The following is a 24,655-nucleotide window of genomic DNA, read 5'->3' as shown; positions in this document are numbered from 1 at the left end:
GGGACAGAAAAAAACTCATCTCTGTTTTCTGATGCGAACTATTTAGTTATACCATTTTTGACAGCTGTTTAACCGGTCATCAAATAGATTCTTAACCATGGTCCAAGTAGAGTCTTTCACCTCTTAAATGTCTCATCATTCTGAAGTGTTTGGGACATTTTCTGCACTAACATGCAACCTCTATTTATCTTCTGCAAATTGGTATTATCTAAAGCCTTGAAAGTCAAATTCTTACACAATTTTTTTTTTTTCATTATTTTCCCTTCCCAATGAATCCCAATAAGAATAATTATTTCAGGAGGCTAGGGGTGGGGAAAGAAGCAATTGAAACATGCCTTTGTTGAGACCAATGGCAAAATCCTTTGGGTTTCAACTAATCCTGATTTCCTCTTTGTTACAACTAGCGCATAATGGCCATATTTCAGTGATCTAGGCCATCTCACACTTCAGTATGTGCTGGAGGTGGGAGCAAAATACTTAATTGCAAAATAATTAATGTGACTACTTGGCAGAGTGGAGTTTCCACAGGAAAGGAACTTGAATCACACTTACCAGTCCACAGAATTTACTTTGGTTTACCCTCTTACAGCACAGTAGGTATAGTAAATGCAAGATTATCAACCTTTGCTGAAAAAAAAAAAGTGAAAAAGGTCCACAGTCTGATTTTTACTACATAATGTCAAGTAAACAGTAACTTAATATAGAATACGTGTTTTATATAAAGTCATGTCTTAATACATGCACTGTTGTAACCTGGTGAAGTGACCTGACGCTTGGACAGCTGTAGCATGGACAGGCATTCCATTGTACTGCCTGAAGAGCTTGACTCACAGCTTGTTAAAACACTGAGGACCCTTGCATCAAGTGTAAATTTATAGTCATAGAATTTGCACATATAAATCTGCAAGTACATGTTTTCTCTTGAGAATTTCTTGCCCCAGACTACCTCAAAAAACTTCCTCTAAGGATTTATTTTCCTCCATCTGCTGACTTGTTACAGGGCAAGTCACTTTTTGATTAAAAAGTCTGGGGGGAAAAAACAACGAAATAAATTAATGTTTTATCAGATGTTAGATTTTTTAGAGAGAATAAATTAGGAAAAAGTAAATTGCTCACATTTTAATTAGAAGAAGAAAATGGTGGGTTTATGCCTCTATTTTAAGGAGAAATTATTTTAACTGATTACCCAACCACTGGGGAAATTAATACAGAGCCTCAGAATTCCTGCCTGCAATGTAAAAGAAAAAACAAACTGTCTAATCAGCTAAATGTTAACTTTTCAAAAGCAAGATTTCACTTCCATTGATTGAAGCTATTTCTGAGGCATCTAGATAAATATGGATTTGAATAACTGGAGAAACAACTAAATAAACTGATTCATGCTGAGGAGAAAGACTGTTCTGGATATAAGAATTTCAGTGCATAATTTTCACTGTTACTTCGGAGAAACCCTATTTTTCTTTTTTTTTCTTTAGGTTTTGGGGCAGAGTTGTCATTGGCTTGTAGAAAGTTATGACAACATATTCTAGAACAGTAAACTGCATTCACATATGTAAATTTATTTTTTACTTCATATTTTTTAATTTGGCTCTGATAAAGAGTCATGCTTTCTACTTGCTGTATTTAAAGTGGAACAAGAGGGGGAAGTTTTATGAATGATATAGATAAAGTCATACCCTGTAGTTTCTAAATAAATATATGTATGTGAGTGTACATCTATATACATATATAAAAACTATATTTATATTGCTTTTACATTGAAATAATATTCAGAAATATGCTTCAGTCAGTGTTTTAGACTCAGATTTAGGAAAATATTTAAGGAGGTGGATTAACTATGGATATAGATATAAGTGCTTAACTTACAGTTTTTTCCCATTCTAATATACTTCCCACAATGGGATTAGTGGAGTCATTTACACTAATCTATATTATGCTATGTGAGAGAAACCTAGATTCCTTCAGCATCAGCAAGATTTGGTTTTATTTTTTAATAATACATTGAATATGTCTTGATATATTTCACAGCACCAAAAATTGCGGTATATTAAGGTGAATCCCTAAGAGACATAACTGAAAGTAATGGCACAGTATAGAGTTGTCGTAAATATTTACAGATGCATTATTTGAAGAACATATTCTTTGAGGAAGAAAGAACACAGTTTAGAACAGTCTAAAAGTAGGTATCTGTTCAGATAAAACATGGAACTAAGACAAGGTGTATTTAGAATATAAAAAATTGAGATTAGTGAAGCAACTTTCCTACTGAAGTGACAATTGCATAGAAAGTAAATTACTTTCATAGAAAGTAAATCAGATCATTGATCTGATGATTGCACATCATATTGGAGACATATTTGTTATGTTGACAGTTCTCCTTGTGATGAAAAGCTTTTAGCCACTTGTAAGAATGAAAGTGGTATTTGTCACCATGCCTATCATTCTTTAAAAAACAGATTTTAAACAACTTCTCCCTTTAAGTGCATGGCTTTTTAGCAGTGCAAAATAAATCTTACTCTTTGCACTTGTTTCTAATTTCTGCTGAAGTTCCTGATTATGTGCCATCCCAAGGTACCTAAGTTTAGTAACCTTTCCTTAGTAGTGCAATTCCTGAAAGACCTTCCGTTTCTGGAAGTTTAGGAACCATGTAGGAACAAGCAGCATCTTTCGATATCCTGTAAAGAAACTCCCTCTGTTAGAGTTGGAAATTGATTTATTTCTTATTTTGACATATAAAGATCGAGTGTATTTCCTCAAACACAGAGGCACAGCATGCAAGGAATGGTAATGATATGGAAAAGTTAGTGTTGAAATGCATCATCTTCTTGAAAAGCATTGCTTGGTGCTGGATACGCTCTTCTGTCCTATTATTTTTCCTCTTCCATTTAAAAGGAGACGTGCTTAAAAACAGAGTTCTTGTTTAAGGTCTCATCAACTCTTGTTGTGCGTTTTACATAGAAGTCATCATCTGTTCATATATCATAATTATTTTTGCAGTGTCCAGTTATGATGTATCAGACAGAGTGTTCTAAATTAGGAATAAGCAGCAGATAAGCGCTAAAAAGAAAGAATACTTCAGATTTGGTGAAATAGGTCAGGAAAGCAAAAAATCTTGACACATGCTGTACCTCTCCAAGCAGAATATTTTCAAAGTCCCTTTTTTTTTTTTTTAACATAAATTTGATGTCCATTATAGGAAAAAACATGCTATTTCATAAAGAGAATTTCCAAATTGGTAAATTATTTTGTATATATATAAAAATATATGGTATAAAAAAGAATGGTGAAGTATTTGACCAGATAACATTTAATTTTGATAAAAGCAAGTCTTCACCAGGAATATAAAGTATAAATATATAGAAATAAGAGTGGTAATATATTTATATAAAAATATGAATAGTAAGCATGTAAACTAAGGATAGCTATGCTGAGTGAGAGTGCATAGTTACAAATACATGTATTATGAAATATGAATTCACTGAAGTCCACAGGAATTTTACTTCCCCCCCCCCCCGCCCCAATAGATCCTATTGCAGAGATGGAAGGGCAGAGGGCGAAAGACTGAAAGTAAAAAGCTATTTGATTCGTGTTGGGTTTAACACTAGAAAGATAGGCCATGAGAATGTCTTACGGCAGACGTAGCTAAACTGCTTGACCTTTGAAGCAACAGATCAGTTCTCCATGTGACCAAAAAAGCGGATTCCTCTAACTACTGCTGCTGCTCTGCCCCTAATCCATGTGGCAGCCTGCACCACACCTCTTCCTTTTCCTCTCCATTTATACATTATCTGCCCAGTTTAATATTTGCCCTGGTGCCTGCTGTGTTCTCAGATGCAAGTGTGAGCGGTCTGTCCCTGCCTGCCTTGGCAAGGCATGGTGACCCTGCAAATGGGGCAGCTTCCAGCGACTGCATGCTAGCAAGGCGCTGTGTGTCTAATTTGGTTTTCTGTTTTTACTGTTTCCTGGCTCTCGCTCACTTCATTTCTACATTTCTTTCTCAGGACAGCGGTGCTACCTGTCTGAATATCTGGAAAACATCCAGAAAAGCTGGTGCATAGTTTACTCTGAAGTGCTTCTGTGTTGTGTGGTGCTTACAACTTGCAGTTTGACTAATATTAGTCTATGTCCTAATGTCACCTGTCCTTTTTTCCTTCCCTAAATTTTCTGAGGTTTTATTTTACAGTTAAAAAAAGAAGAAAAAGAGTATAATTTGTCTTTCTATTGCATTGTTGATTGTTTTGATTCTTACCTTTCCCTGTTTCTGGTGAATTATAGGATGAAGTTTGTCCCAAAGCAGATGGAGATCCTGTTCAGCGGTGTGTATGGGCAACTGCCGTTAACGTGAAAGACAAGTTCATTTATGTGTCTCAGCCCACACTTGACAGAGTCCTTATTGTTGATGTACAGTCTCAGAAAGTTGTACAGGTATTTATTTCTCATTCTTAATTTATTATCTAATTTGGACACAAGATTTTAAGGTTTTCCTTTATATTTTGAAGAAAAATGCAATTAGCTTGAGAATAAACACAATATCTAGAAAAAAGCTGATCTACTTTCAACATTTAGCAGAAGTTTATGTTTAGTGACTGTTCTTGCCAATAGGCAATTGGGAGGGAGAGAATGAATGTGAAAATATTTCTTATAAATATTAATCAAGTAGTTGAGGAAATGAGTTCTTTGGGAAGTTTCTGGCTTGAGGTACTTTGCAGTTGAAAATGAAGATTTGTTAAGAATCTTATCACAGAAACATATATGTCAGTTTTGACAGGAAAGGTAGGGGGTTAGATTTGGCTGCAGAAGGTTGAGGACTGTTACGCCATAAGCATTTTGACAGAGAAATTACTGGAATTGTGGAAGAGCCAACACCACACTTAGCCAAGACTGGAGACTATGAATTTAAACTACTTCTCCATTCCTTTCTAGTGTGTAGGTAGTACTATCAGTTTCTCGGTCTCTGTGATGCTGGAGTTACTCTGCTTAATCAAAACATTTTTTTGGGTAAAAGAGAGAAATCGATGCTATGGTATGGGGATTAATGCACTTGTATAGTTTGTGGAAGACCAAGGTACAAGGCAAAGCTAAAATGAATATTAGGTTTTTTTGGAGCAGTACAGTTTCCTCAGGAAAGCCTGAGAGAGTCACAATATGATCAGTAGTTTTACTGGGATGGAGTAAAAAATTGGTATTAGTTGCCACCACTCAAATCAAATACTATAACTGCTGTACTCTTGTCTCTTTTTCTCCTTTTTTTTTTTTTTTTTCCTTTATGTATCCAGTGGTATCGATGATATTGTTGTACTGTGAGGTTAAATAGGGGATTTACATAAGGACAGATTTTAGTCTGTGGAACTTTTAAACATATGAAAATGCATTTGAATAATAGCCATAAACTCCTTGAATTCTACCAATATATTTTGTGACTATGAAAAAATTTTTAAGGTCTTAAAATATTTGTGTTAACAAGTCATATGGAAAAGGAAAAATATTTTTTTTTATTTGGTTTTTGCCTAGTATTCCCATCATACTACACCTTTTGTTTTTAATCAGACAAATGCAGTAGACTACATATCATTATATTAGCTTTAGTCTTTCAAGATGATGTCATTTGATGCAGAAAGATTAGTTTTATTTCACTTTCACTGGCAAAAAACATCAATCAGTTATAGTTGGGGACTGTCAAAAGTTTTGTTAGCAGACAAGGGGCTTTGTTTTTGGTTGGGATTAAGTGTTTATGGGATTTTTTTTAAAGTACATTACAGATCACATAAAATCTTGACATTTACTCTAAAATCAAGATTCTTCTTTTCCTGAAATAAAATTATTTCCTGGGCAAAGAGTGCTGAAGCTAGTTAAAAACTTGTTAGCAGTCCTGCTCTGATTCTCAGAAGAAAGGACACTTTATGTGAAACTGGTGACACCACACTGAGTGTTCTGATTCAAATTTTAATCATACGAATGTGTGTAACATCTACAGGGTTATTTATAGTATCATCACATTAATAGGCAACAGATGTTCTTTAGCTAAACAAAACATTTTTTTTTAATTAGAAGTCTAAATTGTTAAAAAAAATATTTAAATAAAGCTTTTGCCTTTCTCTGATAAACGAACATAAGTTTTTAATGTATAGATTATATAGTACATATTATGCTCTGGGGAGACCTTATTATGGCTTTTCCATACCTAAAGGGGTCTTAGAAGAAAGAAGAGAACAGATTTTTTTAATAGGGCTTGTGATGATAGGACAAGGGGTACTGGTTTTAAACTAAAACAGAGTACAGACTAGATATAAAGATGATTTTGGTATCATGAGGGTGGCAAAACACTGGCACAGGTTGCCCAGGGAGGTGGTAGATGCCCCACGGCTAGAAACATTCAAGTTCAGGCTGGATGGGGCTCTGAGTACCCTGATCCAGTTGAAGATGTCCCTATTCATTGCAGGGGACCTGAACTAGATGGCTTTTAAAGGTCCCTTTCAACCAAACCATTCTATGATTCTATTATATTACTATACATATGTATTACATATGTTAATATAAAATGTAAAAACACATAGCAAAATTGCAATTTTAAAATTACATTGCCTTGACAAATAATTATAATTTTATTAATTTTGCATTTTTTTAAACATCTGCATTTTCTTCCTTTTATATTCTATGTCTGTTGGCTCAGCAGACATAACTTCCTCAAAACCTGAACTATCCAAATGGTGACAGGGACTGAGAAATGTTTTATTCAAAAGGTTAATAATAAGAAGTTATTAATTTTTTTTTTTCTTTTTTTTGGTTACATTGGCCTTTGCATATCAAAGTAGAGATTAACTGGGTTGGTAATTTTTTGTTTTCTGAAAACAAGGCTTTTTTTACAACCAATTCAACATATTTCTGGAGGCAGAGAGACTAAAAGAACCTAGTCTTACCACAATTTACAGTTTTGAAGGACTAGAATCTCTGGCTTTGGCTTCCCTGGTCTCTGGCTGACATTCATGTGTCATCTTGCTTTTCTACAGATGCTGTATGAAATACCAATGTAATTGCATTTATTAGCATTTACACTTAAGTGGCAAGAGCATCTTAGGCTGTTTCAGCTCACTGAGAAATACTAGAGAGGTTGGAGGTTTTACGGAAAAAAACTTAGGTTTTACGGAACAGTTTGATTGGTACACTCTTCTAATTTGCCTTCAGTTACATTAGTTACTATTTTATTAAGTACTTTAGCATTAACTGGATGTTTAGAGATACTTGTCTCAATTATGTATGTTAATTAAAAGGTAAAATTCAACAAATTTTATCATCACGTTTCTGTAGTGAGCTGAAAAACACATACAGGATGCCTAGGTGTTACACAGAGCTTTGTGCACTAAGTCTGTGCTCCTTAGCAAATATATTGAGCTAAAACCAGATATCCACAAGCCTCCATGCTAGTCGAGGAGAAAAACCCCTTCACTTTCAAAGAAACTTATTTATTTTGAGGGATAGAACAGCATTGCTTTTGCATTACTTTAATAATATCCAACTTTTGAACTTAGGGAAATGTAGAATGAAATCTGTCCCATCTTTGGAAACCTTTTGCAGGAATGTAAGTCTCAGTTTTAATGGTTCAGGGATGTTTAGATATCAATGATAAATGACCCTTCCATGTTGCAAAACTTAACACAGACATTTAGTAAGACAATATAACTGAGGAGTAACACATGAACTAGATAAGTAAATTAAACCAAATGTGTCACAGTCACATTTGGGCACCTGAGCAGAATTTCTGCTATTTATTACTGACCTGAATATTATTTTCTAGGATACACATTTAGCCAAATACATGGGAAAAGTGCTATGAGACTTGTTTTGTGTCCAGCTTAACCATGCTGGTATTCAAAATAAAGTTAAAAAAAAAAAAAAAAAAAAAAAAAAGACAAGTAACAGTAGTTGCAAACAGAACAAGTCATGACAGCATAAAAACTGTACAATCTTTTACACATAGGAAAAGACTATAGAAAATAGAACTGCTGCTGATTCACAGATGGTGTTTAGAGATGAAATAATGCTAATTTGGAATTTAGTGACAAGTCAAAAGATACTTTGTTCAGCATTTCATATAACAAGCATGGCCATGTATTCCTTAAGTTTTAACAATAAGCATTTATCTTTGGTGCTGTTTTTTGCAATCAGAAAGAATTCTTCTAATGATTACGTGTTGCTCTACTTGTATCATATGCATGTACACAAACACTTATGCAAACAGGAAGCAAGTAAGGGAGTTTAATGTCTCAGATAAGTCTGCTTTCATTATTTACAGTATTGTCTAGTACAGAAAAAAATACCAAAATGTAATTGATTTTTGGAAAACAGGTACTAAACTGTTCAGGAATAAGAGCATTTTGGTTACTAGACTGCCTTTTCTCTAAGTATCATTAATACAGAGGGTATTATTTACATTTTAACTATTTCTAGTCTACTTCTTAAAGAAGAAGCCACCTACCTACTCTGTAAAACCAAGTTTTAAAAATGCATACTCTAGAAGGAACAAATATGGAGAAAAACTCATGTTTTGAATGTTTTGAATGAATTCCAGAACTAATAAAAGTTCTGGAAAGGTACAAAAAAACTGAAGACAACTAAAAACATATTTGAATGGGGTTTAGGTTGTGTAGCTATGCTTGTTTCTGTGTAAAAGTAATGTTGATTTGGTTTTGGTTGTTATGGTGTTTTTTCTGAAGTACTAATATATATGTTAGACTTATTCCTTTCTGCTATGAAAGTTAACATAAAAGATGTGTGTACAGGTGCACAGCTAGATTTGAGGATTATTTGTTTCTATGACAACTATATTTATCAAAATAAGTACTTAAAGAAGGTTCTACAGCAGACTAAATTGGAATGTATGGGAAACATGGATAGTGTATCTTTAGAGAGATATCCATAGACTTTTTGATTTAGCTAGGTAATTCTCATTATAAAGTTCAAGAGAAATATTTGCTTTCTTCGTAAATTCTTGAAAGCAAGCACCGTTGCCTGCGGTTGTCCAGTAACAGCTTAGCAGAGCATGGTGGACTGGGATGACTCAGAGGTCATGCTGAAGGAGCCAGAGCTCGTCACCCTCGGCCTGGGCTGTGCTGGTAGCTGCCCCCCGGGCTGGCCAGGTCCAGCGGTGGAGGCCTGCGGCCACGGCACTCCATGGCCTTCTGCTGCTGCTGCCTCCCCTGAGAGCTGTGTTACCTACGCTTGGCTCCACGGGCAATTCCTTCTTCTCGCCTTCTCCTGGCAGTGCTGCAGCCCAGACCCTGAACACAGCTGGCATTCATGCTGCAGAACAGGTCTGGGTCAGCCCTCTTCTCTGGGGAAGCCAAAAAGAAATTTGACACACCTGACAAAATTAGCTCTACAACAGCCCAAGTATTATTTAGGACAACTTCTCTCCTAGCCTACAGCAGAAAAATGTTATCAAACACAAATGACCTTTTTCAAGGAGTATCTTTCCAATTTTAAATGAGGCAGAGAGCAACCTGGTTTAATTTTCCATTTTCAAAAGGAAAAACAAATTCTGCCTAGATGAAGCTGTGGCTTGCAACACCTCAGGAGTACTGTTAAGTATCATCAGCAGTCTCAGCCAGCCATTAGTGCATTATCTTGAGGATCTACATCATTAGTTTAAATTAGGTTCACTTAATTAGCCAGCTGGTACTCTCCTTGACAAACTGATAAACAAGCTGTGCTTTACAGTTCCATAATGGTGAGACTAAAAAACAATTTCCACCTATTGTTTTCTGCTTTAATGATGAAAATAGAAAAGCAATCCCCGCAGTTGTTTACCTCATGCAGAATGTCTCTTAATCAAATAGATTGTCCTCCCTTTTCATACCTCTTGAAGTCTTCAGTTCTTCTCATAACAAAGGAAGTGTAGAGCTGGCAGTCTGAAAGGTTTGTGGTCTTAAGAGACAGTGCCCAAACTGTAGGGAAAACTCTGGTTCTGATCACAAGTCTACCTACAGTGGCAACTGTGATTGGAATAGATAGGGAAACAATCTTTCCAACTTCAACAAAATATACTCAGTTTAGCAGAGACAGGAAGCTTTGGGTGTAGCAACGTTGTGCTGGTTTTACACAGGACTGTGTAGTAACACCTTACGTTGATTTCAGTATGTGGTTTGAGAATACTCTTCCCTTTTTTAGCCATTTTCCAGTAACAGGTGTAGTTTTTAAACTGGTATGTATAAAGTGAGAATGATGATAGGGAAGGAAGATACGTACTTTTTTATTTGATTTAAAACTTGTTTTCAGCTTCATCACAGCTTCAACATAGTGTAATTTTGATGCCAAATGTTAGAGCACATAATGAATAAAAAATTTTTCAGCAATTCAGTAACTTCTTATTAATCAGAGCGTTGTCCCAAAAGTGGGATTGTTACCTGATGTGCATTAACCGAATCACACCCACAGAGTCCAAGTATTTATTTATTTTACAGATCTGTGCAGTGAAGGGTGCGAGGCAATAATTCACAAAGCTAGTACCAGTGTTTACAATGTTGTGATATTTATACATTTAGATTTCTATAGGTACGCCCATTACAGCCACTCCTCTCATATATTTTTGGTTACAACGTTCTTCACTTTAGTTGAAAGGCATAGTCCATGAATTTTTACTACGCATGTTCTCTGGGTGGTGGTCTCCTTCTGGAGTTGGGTGGCTCGCAATGAGGAGGTGTGTTTTCCTGCTAAAACTAACATATAATGAGGATGATTCACTTCAAAGTGTTTAACAATTCATGGTATGCTCCCTAGGTTCATCAGTCTCAGGTCTTATCTCTGGGCCTATTGTTTTAAGTTACTTTTCATAGGTAACTAATTCCTATTTTGTTTTCATAGGCATACTTTTTATGGTTTTCTTGACCTTATACTTTGACCCATGCAATGTTTCATCTTACATTAAGAGGGCTGTTTCAACAGTTCAAACCATAATTTTTAAATACAATCGGAAAACACCAGGGAATGCATGTCCAGTCATAATTTTAATTCAAGTGTATCTATTATTTTTCTTTTGAAAATGTGACAGAAACTAAGGATTTTTATTTTTATTATGCTTCAGGCAGTAAGTACAGATCCTGTTCCAGTGAAACTACACTACGATAAATCACATGATCAAGTCTGGGTGCTGAGCTGGGGAAACATGGCAAAGAATTCACCAACTTTGCAGGTGAGGTGATCACAATGATTAGATGTAAGGAAATCTAGACAAGTTGAACTTTTGTGTGATTGCAACATTTTGTACATTTTCCTTTAAGCATTGTCATGACACCAGCATGTGCAGTGAAATTATTTCAGGTAACTAGAAAACAATTCAGACAACTGACTTTGCTAAAAACGTTATTTTCAACACCGTTACTCAGAAGTGACAATGTTAATTGACAGAAAGATAAGGAATACAGCTGAAAGCAGCAGCATGTTCTTTTGAGAGCAAACCGTTGCCGTTTATTATGGTTTTGTCCCTAAATATAGGATAAACTGGATTTTAAGAGGCATATTCCTATTTTATTGCTTTTTTCAGATGTAAAATATTCAAAATCTTTACTTTTCCCATACCTCTGAGCACTGGCAAGCCTAGGGACAGTCACTAAAGAAACATTTCAAGAATCTGTACTTGCATTCCTACTTTTTCACTACTTTCTTTTCCTTACTTAAAGTAATTTGCTGAGAACATGGTGATTGTTTTCATATCATAATTTCAAAATTCCTTTTTATTTCAGCTTATTGTAGTTTTCTTTAGAAGTTAATAAAATCCTTATGTATTTAGAAATATATATTTAATAATGAATAAGAGAAATTCAAACACAGGGTTCAAGCAGGAAAATGAGTAACATTTTAAAATACCTTTTTAGCACCTACAGACTCTTAGTATCTATGAGTATGCAAAGTAATTTGTGGGAGTTTAGCTGTCACTCGTCTCCAGAAAATGACTGATGACTGAGTCAGTCTCAGCATGTTTTAAAGCAACTGATCATCTTTGCTCTTGATTTCTTCACAGTATAGATAATAGATCATTTTCTTGTTTTTTAACGTGCTTCTCAGTGCTTATATATGAATATCATAGTGGATATTACATGGAATTGTCTTTTATTGACCCACAAACATTTACCTCAGAGAAGGTCCAAGATTTGGGGATGTGAGGCAAATTGGTTTATAGCAATTTCAGGAATGTGTAAACTCAAATCAGCTTGCTCTTCTGAAAGATATTTGTGCTGTGTTGAATTACCTCCTGATTGATAAGAATTGGGAGTATGCATAGCCATAGTTTCCTGTGGATTAGTTGATAACATCTAATCTTTTCACTCTGGCTGAAGTGTTTAGGAATTTAATCTCACTCTAGGATCTAGAGTAAAAACCAAACCAAACCAAACCAAAAAAGGTAATAAAAAAATGTAATTTGCACTAAGAACTGCCAGAGGCTTTAATAATGTAAATGAATAAATATAGACTTAACGGGGGGGGGGGGGCTTAACGGGAGGGGGGGGGGGGGGGGGAAGAAAAAGATTAAATGTGTAACAGTTGTCTGAAATCTGTAATACCAATCAGCTTTATTCACTGTCATTTGTGGGGGTTTTGATCCTTTTTTTGAAGGATAATACAAGAGATGGAACACAGAGGCAATACTGTGTTAATTTATTTGGATATAAATTAGATTTTGAAAGTATTTCTACAGAGTATAACGCTGTTACTTCATGTAGGTGATAACACAAGCCAGCGGGAGTGTTTCTCATCACACAATCCATACTCAGCCAGTGGGAAAGCAGTTTGACAGAGTGGATGACTTTTTCATTCCAGCTACAACCCTCATCATTACACATATAAGGTAGGTTTTAGCTGAATTACAGCTAACTTTCAAAGGACCTATAGCGTTGTCGTCAAAGAAAGTATGATTTAAAGACCTTGAAAATCTGACACCATGCCATCTACTTCAATATTGCTTTGGAATATCCTTCTTCATAAACACACTAAATGTGAGTTTTATTGACAGCAAGCTAGATATAAGAATAAACACATTAGTAGAGTTTTTCATACTTATGTCACCAATGTTCAAAAGTTCCACTGCTCTACATACCAAAATTAAGGTGTAGTATTATCTGTGGTTTTCTTATATACAGATGATTCCCTAATTTAGGAACATAAATCTTAATTTCTAAGTAAGGCTTTTGAAAATAACAACTTCTACTGCTCAGAAAAGTTGCCATATATAGTATTTGCCATATTGTATTACATGTATATTGGAGTTATTGTCTTGATTAATGGACCAGAAAAAACCCAAAATACAGTTTCGGAGTTTTAAAAGGAATTGTGATGCAGTGTAACTTGAGTCTATGAACTGGCCTTTCCTGCTTATGGAGTTCTTACCCCCTGTTTTTTCATTAGGCTCCCTGTTTTTGAAACAAACCATGACTGAGCAGGTAACATAAACTCTGTCTAGATGCATGAATAAAATCAGTCTTATTTCATGTTTACTGAGTATATGATGTTAAAATGGTTCATACTGTAATCCATGCCAGGAAACACTGTACATTCTTAGGACATTAGTTATTTCTCTTAGTGACTGTAGGATTGTCTTTGTGTTTGTTCAAAGAACAGACAAATTATGACTGTGATAGAAATGCTCTAAGGATGGAAGAATGGAACAAGGTGGCCAGTGTGATTTTAAAAGACATACAGGACAGAGAAAGAGTGTGGGGAAAAGAGAGCAACACTTAATACAGGCATAAAGGAGAAATCTTTTAAAGATCTTTCCAAGGCCTCTTAAATGAAAATCTACTTTTCTTCCTCAAAATACATTGCCAAGGATGTGAAATACAATTTTATTTTCATACTTTTTCTGTAACATTTCTATCTGTAGGGATTGAAAAATTCTGCAGTCCACGATTTGTACATCTGAATATTGCATTAACATCTATTAGGACTTTGTATGGTTTGGTATGGTTTTTTTTTTTTGCAACCTGACGCAGACCTATTTCAGCTCAAAACACCTCTGCAAATAATTAACTCAACTGTTTATTTTGCTCTTCCAAGTTCAAGTTTCTGTAGAAATGTTTTCATTAGGATGATTGTCCTACAGTTACGAGACACCATCATTCACTTTTAGCTAAAATCTCAAATCACATATGTAAACATGCATCTCCATTAAAAGAGGTATAATTTCTGATTGTAGTGAGTAGTAGTATTTTAAATGTGAAAATTTAGGATGATTTTACAGTTGATTCCAGAATTTACTCTATACATGCCTGTGATGAATCTAGTCTTCTGTATCAAAAAACATTTGGCTTCTCCTAAGAAGGCTGTTGATGAAAGATATTTTTTTTCAAAATTTTCTACAAAACCCTTAGCCAGCAAATTAGCAATCAGCCATATGCAATTTAAAATAGAATGTGTAAATTAATACAGCTGAAAAGTAAATTGACTCTAAGTAGCATTACTGCCATATTTCTTGAACTGAGTAGTTAAATACACATTCTGTCCCTGAAGTAATCTGCAGTGCTCACGCTCAGCCTTAGAAAAGCATTAAATAATTTACATTTGGAACAGGTATGCCTTGAGAGAACAAACATTACTGCTGCATAAACTACTAGGTACTAGAGGAACTATCACAACAGAACTGGCATTTAGATACATAATGTCATGTAAATAGGAAAAGAAAAAGATGGATACATGTAAACATCATACAAGGAGGGGAACCAGGACTGGGAAAAGAAAAAATAGTCCCTGTCCAAAGCTAGTGAGGAACTCTAACTCAAACAGTTTTAAGTTGATATTTTGCCTAAACATGTCAAGGCGGTTTCTGTTTTGCCTGATCAGTCACTATCAGCTGATGAGTCATTTCACCTGTCCTATATGCAACTTAGGAGAAAAGAGAATTAGAGAATAAAATAGAACGCACAGAAATAAAAAAGGAATATGAAATTCAACAGTGAAAGAATAAAACTGGATAAATTAATACATACATATACTGAACATGTACATCAATTCAGGCCTAGTGTAATTATCTTGCTGTGACTTTTGGTTGGTTGTTGGGTTTTGGGCTTTTTTTTTTTGTATTCACATGACAGATGAAGACCAAAATAAAATTTCTGAAGTCTGAGAAAAAGCCTACAGTAGTTTGATGCTAAAACTATAGATTTGGGGTTTTCAACAGGCAAAATCAATTCAGCAGCAATTATCTGGTTTTGCCTAATAGTGCAATTTGCTTGAATTGCAGAGAATCTTATTTTAGTTTTCTGAAATGTTATCTAATTTTAAGTGCATTTTCTAGAAAAGAAAAAAACCCAACAAAATACTGTGTAGACAGATACTGTATTTTTACTTTTTATGTATTCTTTCAAGAGCTATTCATGTGAAGTTAGTCAGGCATTAAATAATTTGCCTTACATAAAATGTTTGGCCTTCAAGTACTTAGATTTTTTTTGTTTTTTAAATAAACATGAACTGTCGATAGTGTCTCAGGAAAAGGTTTACATTAACTGTATTCATCAAATTAGTAGCGATGTAGAAAAAACTATCTATTAAACCTAACTTGTCACCAGTCAACAATAAAACTGCTCAATAACAGCGTGTGTTTATTAAAGATGATAAGCAACAAACATAAAGCTTAAGCTTATAATTCTTTGGTGTATGTACCAGCCACGGGAGCATTTTATGAGTGTGACTGAGAAAAACAGCTACAAGGGAAATAACCCCACTGGCTACGTTAGCTGGTACAGTGAACTGGTCAAGGGCCCTATTTAGTCTTTGTTATAAGTTGGTTCCCCTTGACCATGCAACACCAGGCCCTTCTGGAAAAATGAAAGCTTTCTGTAGCTAGGTGCATTTGTCACCTGTAAGCTAAAATTCTGAATGATGGAGCAGAATATAGAGTGTGCACAGCTTACCAAATTAGCATCCAGAACCAAACTTTTTGTCTGAATAATGGCATTTCTAAGCAAAAAAGGCATATCATGTAAAAGTATGGACTGAGCTTTGTAGCGCAGGTGACACAAACCGTCTGCTACCTTCTGCAGCGTATTACCATCTACTGCATATTCTGACCAATCAGTTATTCTTTAATCATTGTAAAGAACAAGGGACAGAAAGTAAAGATAGATAGGCTTGTTGACACTTACATACAGAAATAGGGTGAATAATTTAAACCTATGGTGGGTCATTAATTTTTTTCTTTGTAATAATATCTAAAATATTAATTGGCAATAATACATATATAGATGTTTAAAACTTGTTGCAAATTAATTTTATTGAAGAAGTAATGGAATTACATATTTGCTTTACCTAGGTGGGTTATTTTTATGTATGAAGATGGAAATGGTCTGGCCATTATTAAAAAGAAAACTCCACACATTTTACTGCTCTCTTGGTCAGCAAATAACTTAGGATGCACTTGCCCCAGATCAGCCATTTGAAGAGGTACTACACATTTTGGTCTGAGGTGAACAATAATTGATCCCAAGAAAAAAAGAAATGTTTTCCCAGAGTTTTCCTACCACAGACTGAGGCAATGTTTGGTTGTACTTACAGTACAGCAGAAGTTAGGGCAAATAACTTTTTGATTTGATAACCAGCAAGCATAACATTCATGCTCTGAACAACTGAGGTGATTTATCAAAGCAGCAGCTAAGCAAACTAAGTAGGCATGAGACAAAAGAAGTAGAAGAACAGACCAATCCTGTTGGTTTTAAATACTTTTGTAATGGGAGGAGAGTTATGTGCACAGAAAAGGACAGGAAAAGAAACGATAATTTTGGAGAAAGAAATGTGGTAGGTTCAGTACCATCAGTTAGTTTTGCAGTGGGGAGGTGTCTCCCTCTCTTTTACGTTCCAAACAATTTCCTTCCCCTGATGAGATGAAGGAGAAACAGTTTTGTGCAGTCAGACACCTTAGGAATCAAGAAATATTTGGGCTGTATTATTTTTGTAACTGCTAACCATTTATGAAAATATATCTATTGAAGAAAATGTACATTAGTTTTAGTAAAAATCTACTAATTACCATGCTAATAGTGAGTAGAGCACCCCACTGATGTTTCCAAGTAGCGAATCTGTTTGTACAGATTCTCAGCTACAGATGCATGAGAAATGTAGGTGACTCAGTTCTAGAATTTCTACAAGACTAAGGGAGGGATTGCCTCGTGGCTTTGATCAATACTTCATGATGGAAATAAAATGCCACGTTTTTCTCATAAAACTTCTAAAATGTAAGTTTAGACTTTAGAGAAAGTCAGTGTTTCCTGTGGGTTTGAGTTTCCTGTGCCAGCTAGTTGTAGTGCAATTCACAAAAATTCTTAGTCAATCAGCAATTAAAAAGAGGCTATGGCACAAACCAGTAATAATTATTGATAGAAAGAGCCCTTGAGGAAATTTGCCCAGACTTACTATTGAAAGTCTGAAGATTTTAAAAGGGAAAAATTACATATTCATCTTGCATATCTTGAAAAAACCTTGTCCTGCTGTTAACATTGGCTTTATTTTGCCTCTGATGTGCACTCACTGCCGATATATGTTGAGTTATACCAAAAGAATGAATGAATGTAAATCATTGTTCTTCATGCACACCTTCATGCCCATATTTTCAGTGCACACAGCTTGGAAAAAAATCTTCCCCTCCCCCTGTTTCGTTCAAAAATTGTCAGACACTGTGGCCACAAAGTAGACAGGATGAGATCTACTAATCCTCAATAAATGGTACAAATCCCCAAGGGTGGGTTTGGGGTTTTTTTTCCCCAGTTATTACTGAAGCTTGTTCCTTTTGTAGATACACCTTTTAAGAATTGATATATAGATTTTCAGTATTTGGCCTTATAGGTTTACTGAGAAGATTTTACTCAGTGAACTATTTTTTGTGCCAAAGCAGTTCAGAGCAACCAATGATCTTGTCGTTAATTGTCTGCTAATACCATTCTTTATCATAAAAATAGACATATGCAATTAATGTGTGTGATGGCTGCAAAAAGATGACTTGTACAATAGTCATGAAAATATATTCTTGGAAGCCTAAGGACAAAAGGGCTGATTATTTCAGCTCCACTGTTCATAAATTCAAGTGAACAAAAGATAATTGGAATAAATTAGGGTCTGACATTACACTGCTGTGAAATGTTTCAAAAGCAATATTAAATGAACTTACTGTAATGGAGTAACTCTAACTTTTTAAATGTTTTAGCAAGTATTTTAAATATTGTATAGTTATGTGACCTAACAAGTGGAAGAAAGAGCAATCAGCTCAACAGTGAGATGGCTCAGGATCTGAAGAGTTAAAACATTATCAGTTTGATTTTTTATTCTTTTATTTCTCTGTTGTGTATGGGGAAGCAGTCTTTCTAAAATTATACTTATTCATTTGCATGAAAGAGTCCAAAAACTAAGCTCTCCTTTAAGAGGTAATTGGAATGTGCTGCCAAGGCATTCCTCCTTAAATGAAACCCTTGTGGGATGGTGATTCAGTAGATTCACACTTCATTCCAGAGGTTACCCCTCTAAGAGGTGTGAAGTAGTTGAAGGACCGTGAGAGCATTTACACTATTTCTATGCAAATAACTAAACAGAAATACTGTTTTGCTTCAAAACCCCTACATAATCAGGAGGAAATTTCTGTTCAGTGGTTTGCAAGGCAAACAATGGAAGTGTTAAATGCTGAGTCAACTGTAGACAAAGCATCAACAAAAGAGGAGAGGAAAAAGCATCAACAAATTTGGAGGTTGAATTTTTCACATAAAGAATATGATTTAGCTCAAAGATGGGGGCAATTTAATATTTTGTAAATTCAGTTAACAAGGCACATTAGGGTAGTGGAAAGTTTGGAACAGTTCGCAGTCATCAGGCTGTAAACATCTGTAGTACTACAGGGGAAATAACTGGAAAGCTTGAGGAACTGGAGAAAGGAGCCTGGCACTACCAGGGCAAGGAAGGAGGATCTGGACAGTAGCTGCGATTTCCAGTAATGATCATGGAATCTATCAACGAGTCCTACCCGGCAGCACAGCACACAAGGAGACCCCTCTGTGCTGGGGGTCCCTCTGGGGTCTCCCACTCTGTGAGTAGTCCTTGTGGGGGCAGTGCTCTGGTCCCATAGGTGGGTTCCTTGCTCAGTGCACAGCATCAATTCACACCCCCAGTCGAGGTATTTCTGTTCCTTTATTGTAGTTTGCGCAGGTAGGGAGCTGGGTGGTCCCCCACAAATGCCTAGCTCACTGATTGTCAAAACTTTATCTTATTTATATAATAGCGAGCAAAGACATTGATCAGCCTTCATTGGTTACAAGTGACATTATTCCTTCATTAGTTAATACTCAAGTTTTCTACTTGGCAATTAATTCTGTCACTTCTCATGTTAATTAGTTTGCATGCTCAGTCTCAGCTTCGTTTTTGGTCTGGCGGGTTTCTCTTGTCAGTGGTCGATGAGTTGGGGGTCACCATCTGCCCCTGCTGGAATTAATTACCTTTCCCCTAGTTAGTGAAACTGCCAGTCAGCTCATTCACCTTGGGGTGACCTTGGGGTGGTGCTTTCCTCCTTTGAGCAGGGAACTTGCTGGCCAGAGCACTTAGCAGGACAGACAAAAGTGCTTGAATCTGGAATTAGCCATTAGCAATTCATTTGTTGTGATTGTCTTAAAGTCAAACCTCTAACAATACATTTGATTTTATTAATCAACTCCTTAATCATTTTATGTCAGTGCTAAATGGAAACCTTGTGGAATTTCCCCCTCTCTGTGAATTTGCCCCTGAAAAGGAGGACCCTTCTGGTCCATAAATGTAGTGCTTTTGAAAAAGGAATTCATAGGAACTTCTGGGAAGGATGGAGAGGAGACACTAAAAACTATTTTTTTTTCTTTTTTTGTTTTGTTGGGGATTTTTTTTGCTATAAGCAGTGGATTTTACAGCATCTTTGCTCCAGAGGGAATATAGAGAATGAAAGTTTGAGAGATTCACTTCAGACAGTTTAAATGCTCTGAAACTTGCTTTGTTCAACTACTACCATTGGCAACAGCAACTACTGTTGAAAAAAGTGCCTCTTTAGAAAATGGGCAGGTACTCTTCATCCTATCAAACCTATATTCTCCACTTCATTCCTCCTCTGTTCACATGTCCCTTCCAAAAAGCTAGGAGTCCATAAATGCAGCCACCACGTATCTTCAAACTAGGAAACTCCCAATCCTTTTTGTACATACAAGGTATACCACGTGCCGATACTTCTAGTTTGTCTATATCATCCTTCAGCTCCACTCTTATATTCTAAATCAAAAAGACCTGTGTTTGCAGGCTTTAGAATGTGCTAGGCAGAAAGAATTCCCACCTGTGTCTGTGGAGAAGTACCTACAGAAATTATGAAGCAACTGCCAGCACTCCCTAACTACAGTTTAGTTTTGCTGTCACTGAATCAAGCAAAGGCCTGATGTCCTGATGTGTGTATGACATCTTTTAAGCCAGGTCATTTTGGAATTTGTGGAGAAAATATTTTGAATTTTAAAGTTCATTTTCAGATCAGTGTTATGAAATTTAATCACTAGTTAATGGCATATTTAAATCTAGCTAAAATAAAAATATTTTTATAATGCATTGCAATCTGTGATTGCTTCTAACCTTGCAAATATATATGTACGTATGCACACACGCAAGTATATAAGAAATCAGTATTGAAACCTATCTTGTTTCTGGAATCAATTATTCTGCATGCCTTTTCCCATGCCAGCTGACAGTACAATACAAATGCTGCTTGACCAATTTATTCAACTCATGCTTTAAATCTTTTCCTCTTAGGTAGCTTGAGTAAAATGTCACAAAGCTCTCAAACTAAAAATGCCAGCTGTCAAGAAAAATAAAGATATTATCAAAAAACATTTCCACTTCAGTGTGGCTATTTAGAAATGAAAATGCCCTTCAAATGTTACCTAAAACATGGGATTGCAGCCAGCCTTTGTAGTGCTATAAAACTATAGCATCGGTAAAGGAAAATTACGTTCTACTTGTCTTTCCCCATTAGCTGAGGAAATGGCCAAAACCTGGCTTAAGCAAGTCTATTGAGCTCTACTAAAGTGAAGGGTAGTTTTGTTAAACAGTAGATGTTTTTCACACTGTAAGTTGAGGTTTTTTGCCTTTTGCACATGCAGTAGTCATTACAGGAATATTTACTCTTGAGGTAATATGAGCTGTCCATCTGCAGCCCATGGCCAAACCAACCATTATTATAAAAAATTAACTGTTGTACCTGTTTCCTATCACCTACCTGCTTTTAAATATTCAGTATGTATGAGTATGTGAAAATACATGATGCAGTGAAAAGTACAAAAATATAAGAAAGTAACCAAGTAACCCCTGCAATTATGGCACATAATTTGTTGTACCCGGTGACTAGAAGTTGCCTTATCTTCGTGCTGCCTCTAACACTCATTGGTTTTCCAAATAAAGCAAATTATAAAGATTCACTTATTAGCTTTTAGGCAATCTTAAAATTATGTAATTAATCATTTTTATATATGTTTGCTAATAAAGTACCAGGGCAAAATTATTTAAAAAAAATTGTTCTGGGTCTGGCTTGGTTGGAGCTGATTTTCTTGATAGCAGCCGGAATTGTGCTGTGTTTTAGATCTGAGACTTTGGAATAGTGAAAATCTTTTTGGAAATTGTCATTTGTACATTTCAATTTTTAAACATTTAAAAAATATTTTTATTCATGACATTTAAGTTTACCTATTTGATGTTATGTTACAAATGTAACTTTTAACTTCTAGTAAAGCTGAGATTCTTGCTAGATCATATGAATCGAAGACTTTAAGGAAACTTCCGAATCTACACAGATAGACTGTTTTGTCTGTATTTCTTCCATGGGTTGCTAAGCGTCAGCATGCAACATTTTCTTGTGGATAAAACATCCAAACTTCCATCTTAAGAGAGCCACCACCACCACCACATCCCACCCCTTATTAGCTACAAATTAGAACACAGCAACTTGCCATGAAGTGCCTTACGTTTTTTTCCCGATGATAATCTTGCATTTTCAATACAAATGTTATGTCTGGTGGTTTTATGTAAGAAAATAATCATAATTTATTGGGTTTTTTACATTTAAAAAAATATTTTCTTGGTTCAATCTAATGTTTTCTTAATTTGGGTCACTAGTGAAAAAAAAGGGAGACAGGAATTGTGGTAAAATTCAGTATTTGTTCTTTTGAATATTTGTATATTCCCAGCTATAACAGTATGTGAACTTCATTTTTAAAATGAAGAAAAAGATCTTTTGAGACTGTTTTGACATAAGTAATTTATCACCTTTGTAGTCCTTATCTCTACCTCATTATTCATTTTCTGCTAGTGCTGGCTATTTCTTTTGGCATATATAAATTTGGCTGTGCATTCCATATGACATCTGCCCACCTTGATGTTACCACAATTTCTGGAGTGTCAGATCCTCTTAATCCTATCCTACCTTGTACTGACATTTAGGACCATCTTTAGGAATGTCTTTTGTTCACTGTGTCTGTGTAGCTAGCCCTTTCTTTGATTTTTATTGCTTTAAAAATGAAGTGAGTGGGTTTTGATTAGATTTCTAGCTCTCCTTCCCTACAAGGTACAAGAAAGGAAACCACATTTGCTGCCAATGCTACAAATACGCTTTTGTTGAGAATAAGTTCCTTTTTTACATAACACAAGTAGTTTAATATATTCCTGGATTATAAAATTCTAGAAGTTAAGGTGCTTTCCTTTGACCTAAAATTTCTGGGATTATTTTCTTGTGAGTGCTGTAATCATTGGATAACAATTTTCAGTAATTAAGCGTATTGTATATACACATTGCAGGTGTTCCATGAGAAAGTCCTCAGACAATTTATAGATTCCTCCATCACTGGGACCCTGAAAATTCAGGTTTTATCCCTATCCTATTCAAATGTACACTAAATGTGAGTCAGAAGTTCTTAGCTATGTATGACATGTTAAAACAAGTCAACTCTCCCAGCAAGATGTAAAAAACTGACTGAAGAAGCCACCACAGTATCTGGTCAACTGTGGGGAACTTTTCCTGGTTGTTCTTTCAACATGGGTCATTTGAAGATATTCTTCAACATGAATTTGAGATTATAGTCCATTTCCTTGCTCTAAATCACTAGTGAGACATGACTTAAATGCTGCGCAAGCAAATTTTTTATTGGAAATAGTAATAAAAGGAAAAAAAAAAAAGAAAAAATAAATAGAAATTGAAAATAGTATAATTTTAAAAGGATTTTAGGCAGCATGCTATTTTTGTTATCAATATGAGACTTTAAGAAATTTTTATCTTTCACTTGTAAGCACTTCCATCATTTATCCATCTGATTTACGGAAGACAATTGGCACAGAGTCTCTCCCACAAATAAGTGTTTGAAAGACTGTATCACCTGTGATTTTTCTGCCTGAGTGAAAACTATCACCAGAAAAATAAGTATTTTTTTGATGGTACTTACAATGTCATTCACTTTGGCTCAGCAGCATTACATTTGTGACACTCATTTATTAGTCTAGAGCCAATCTTATTAAAAAATATGTAGGATAAACTGAGAAACTATGTTTCCATTATTGCCCTTTACTGAATACTTACTAATGCTCAAAAACAATTTATTTCACAACATTCATGCCTGTCCCCATCACTTATTGTTTAGGAATGGATATTTTTCTACTCAAATTCAAGCTCTGAGCACAGATCTTAATTTGAGGAGACCCCTTTCTTCTAAGACTGTAGCACTTTTCAAGATTTTCAAGCCCTTGTAGAAATACTGGTTTTTCCCTTCTGTCTTGCACAGCTGTCTTGAAGTTCTTGATATCCTTATTTTTCCAAATAATGGTTAGTATGTGCTGAGACAGAAAAAGAAAGAATCATTCTAGTATGTTTGTCCATCACTGACTGTGGGGTCTCAGCCATCCTCTCTACACTGAATTCCCTCTCTGAGAATGGAAATAGAGAAAACTTTTTCACTTCAATGAGGTATGTGCAAAGCAATAGCAAAAAGGAATAAAGATCTTCAATGCTTCCAGAGCAAATCTGTGAATAGCCATCTCTGAAATCTTTGAATACTTACTATAAAGATCCCTTCCCTTCCATTCAGATCTCTTAGGTGATGTCCAGCAGTTGTTACCGCCTCTGTGAAACACAGCAAGCCTTTCATGGGATCTTCCCCACTCCCACCCCCAGCCTTTGTGGTAGTCATCCCTCTTCTATTCCAATACATTTTAGGATCTAATCAGGAATTCTATCATTATTAAGGTAATCCACTCTCATAGATCTAAAAATGTTGGTTTCATAGATTTTACAATTGAATATTAAGTTCCTTTCTGAATTAGTTTATGAAGACCTGTATTTCTTTGTAACAATATTAACCAGTAAATTTCTAAAGCATATATGACTTCTGATGGATTTGATCTCTGATGGCATATTTTTCATCCTGAAAAGGTATTCTTAAATCCACATTCACAATTAAAAATAAAAATAGTATTATTTTTCATTGAAAGCAAGTTATATCTATATATTCATTTTCATCTTTCCTCCCACATAAGTTATAAATTTCAGAGAATTCCTATTAGTGTATAGACATTTTTTGCTTCTAATTGGAAAGGTACAGATGAGCTATTTAATGTGCAAGGCTGTAAGAACTCAGAAACCTGGAGTTTTCAA

General features: G+C 35.3%; 1 protein-coding gene across 4 annotated transcripts in view; it reads left to right on the top strand.

The window, feature by feature from the left end:
- Positions 1–24,655, top strand: part of FSTL5 (follistatin like 5) — a 320,790-nt gene that overhangs the window by 278,359 nt on the left and 17,776 nt on the right. For all 4 annotated transcript variants that reach the window (XM_040601355.1, XM_040601338.1, XM_040601348.1 and 1 more), the window contains 3 exons: positions 4,276–4,425; positions 11,078–11,185; positions 12,714–12,838. In XM_040601355.1, coding sequence (XP_040457289.1) covers positions 4,276–4,425; positions 11,078–11,185; positions 12,714–12,838 — 383 coding nt within the window. The remainder of the gene's footprint in view (positions 1–4,275; positions 4,426–11,077; positions 11,186–12,713; positions 12,839–24,655) is intronic.

The sequence above is a fragment of the Falco naumanni genome, chromosome 1 (genome assembly GCF_017639655.2).
Source record: "Falco naumanni isolate bFalNau1 chromosome 1, bFalNau1.pat, whole genome shotgun sequence".
Taxonomy (NCBI): Eukaryota; Metazoa; Chordata; class Aves; order Falconiformes; family Falconidae; genus Falco; species Falco naumanni.
Note: the sequence above shows the minus strand (reverse complement) of the source record. Positions and strands in the feature narration are given on the sequence as shown.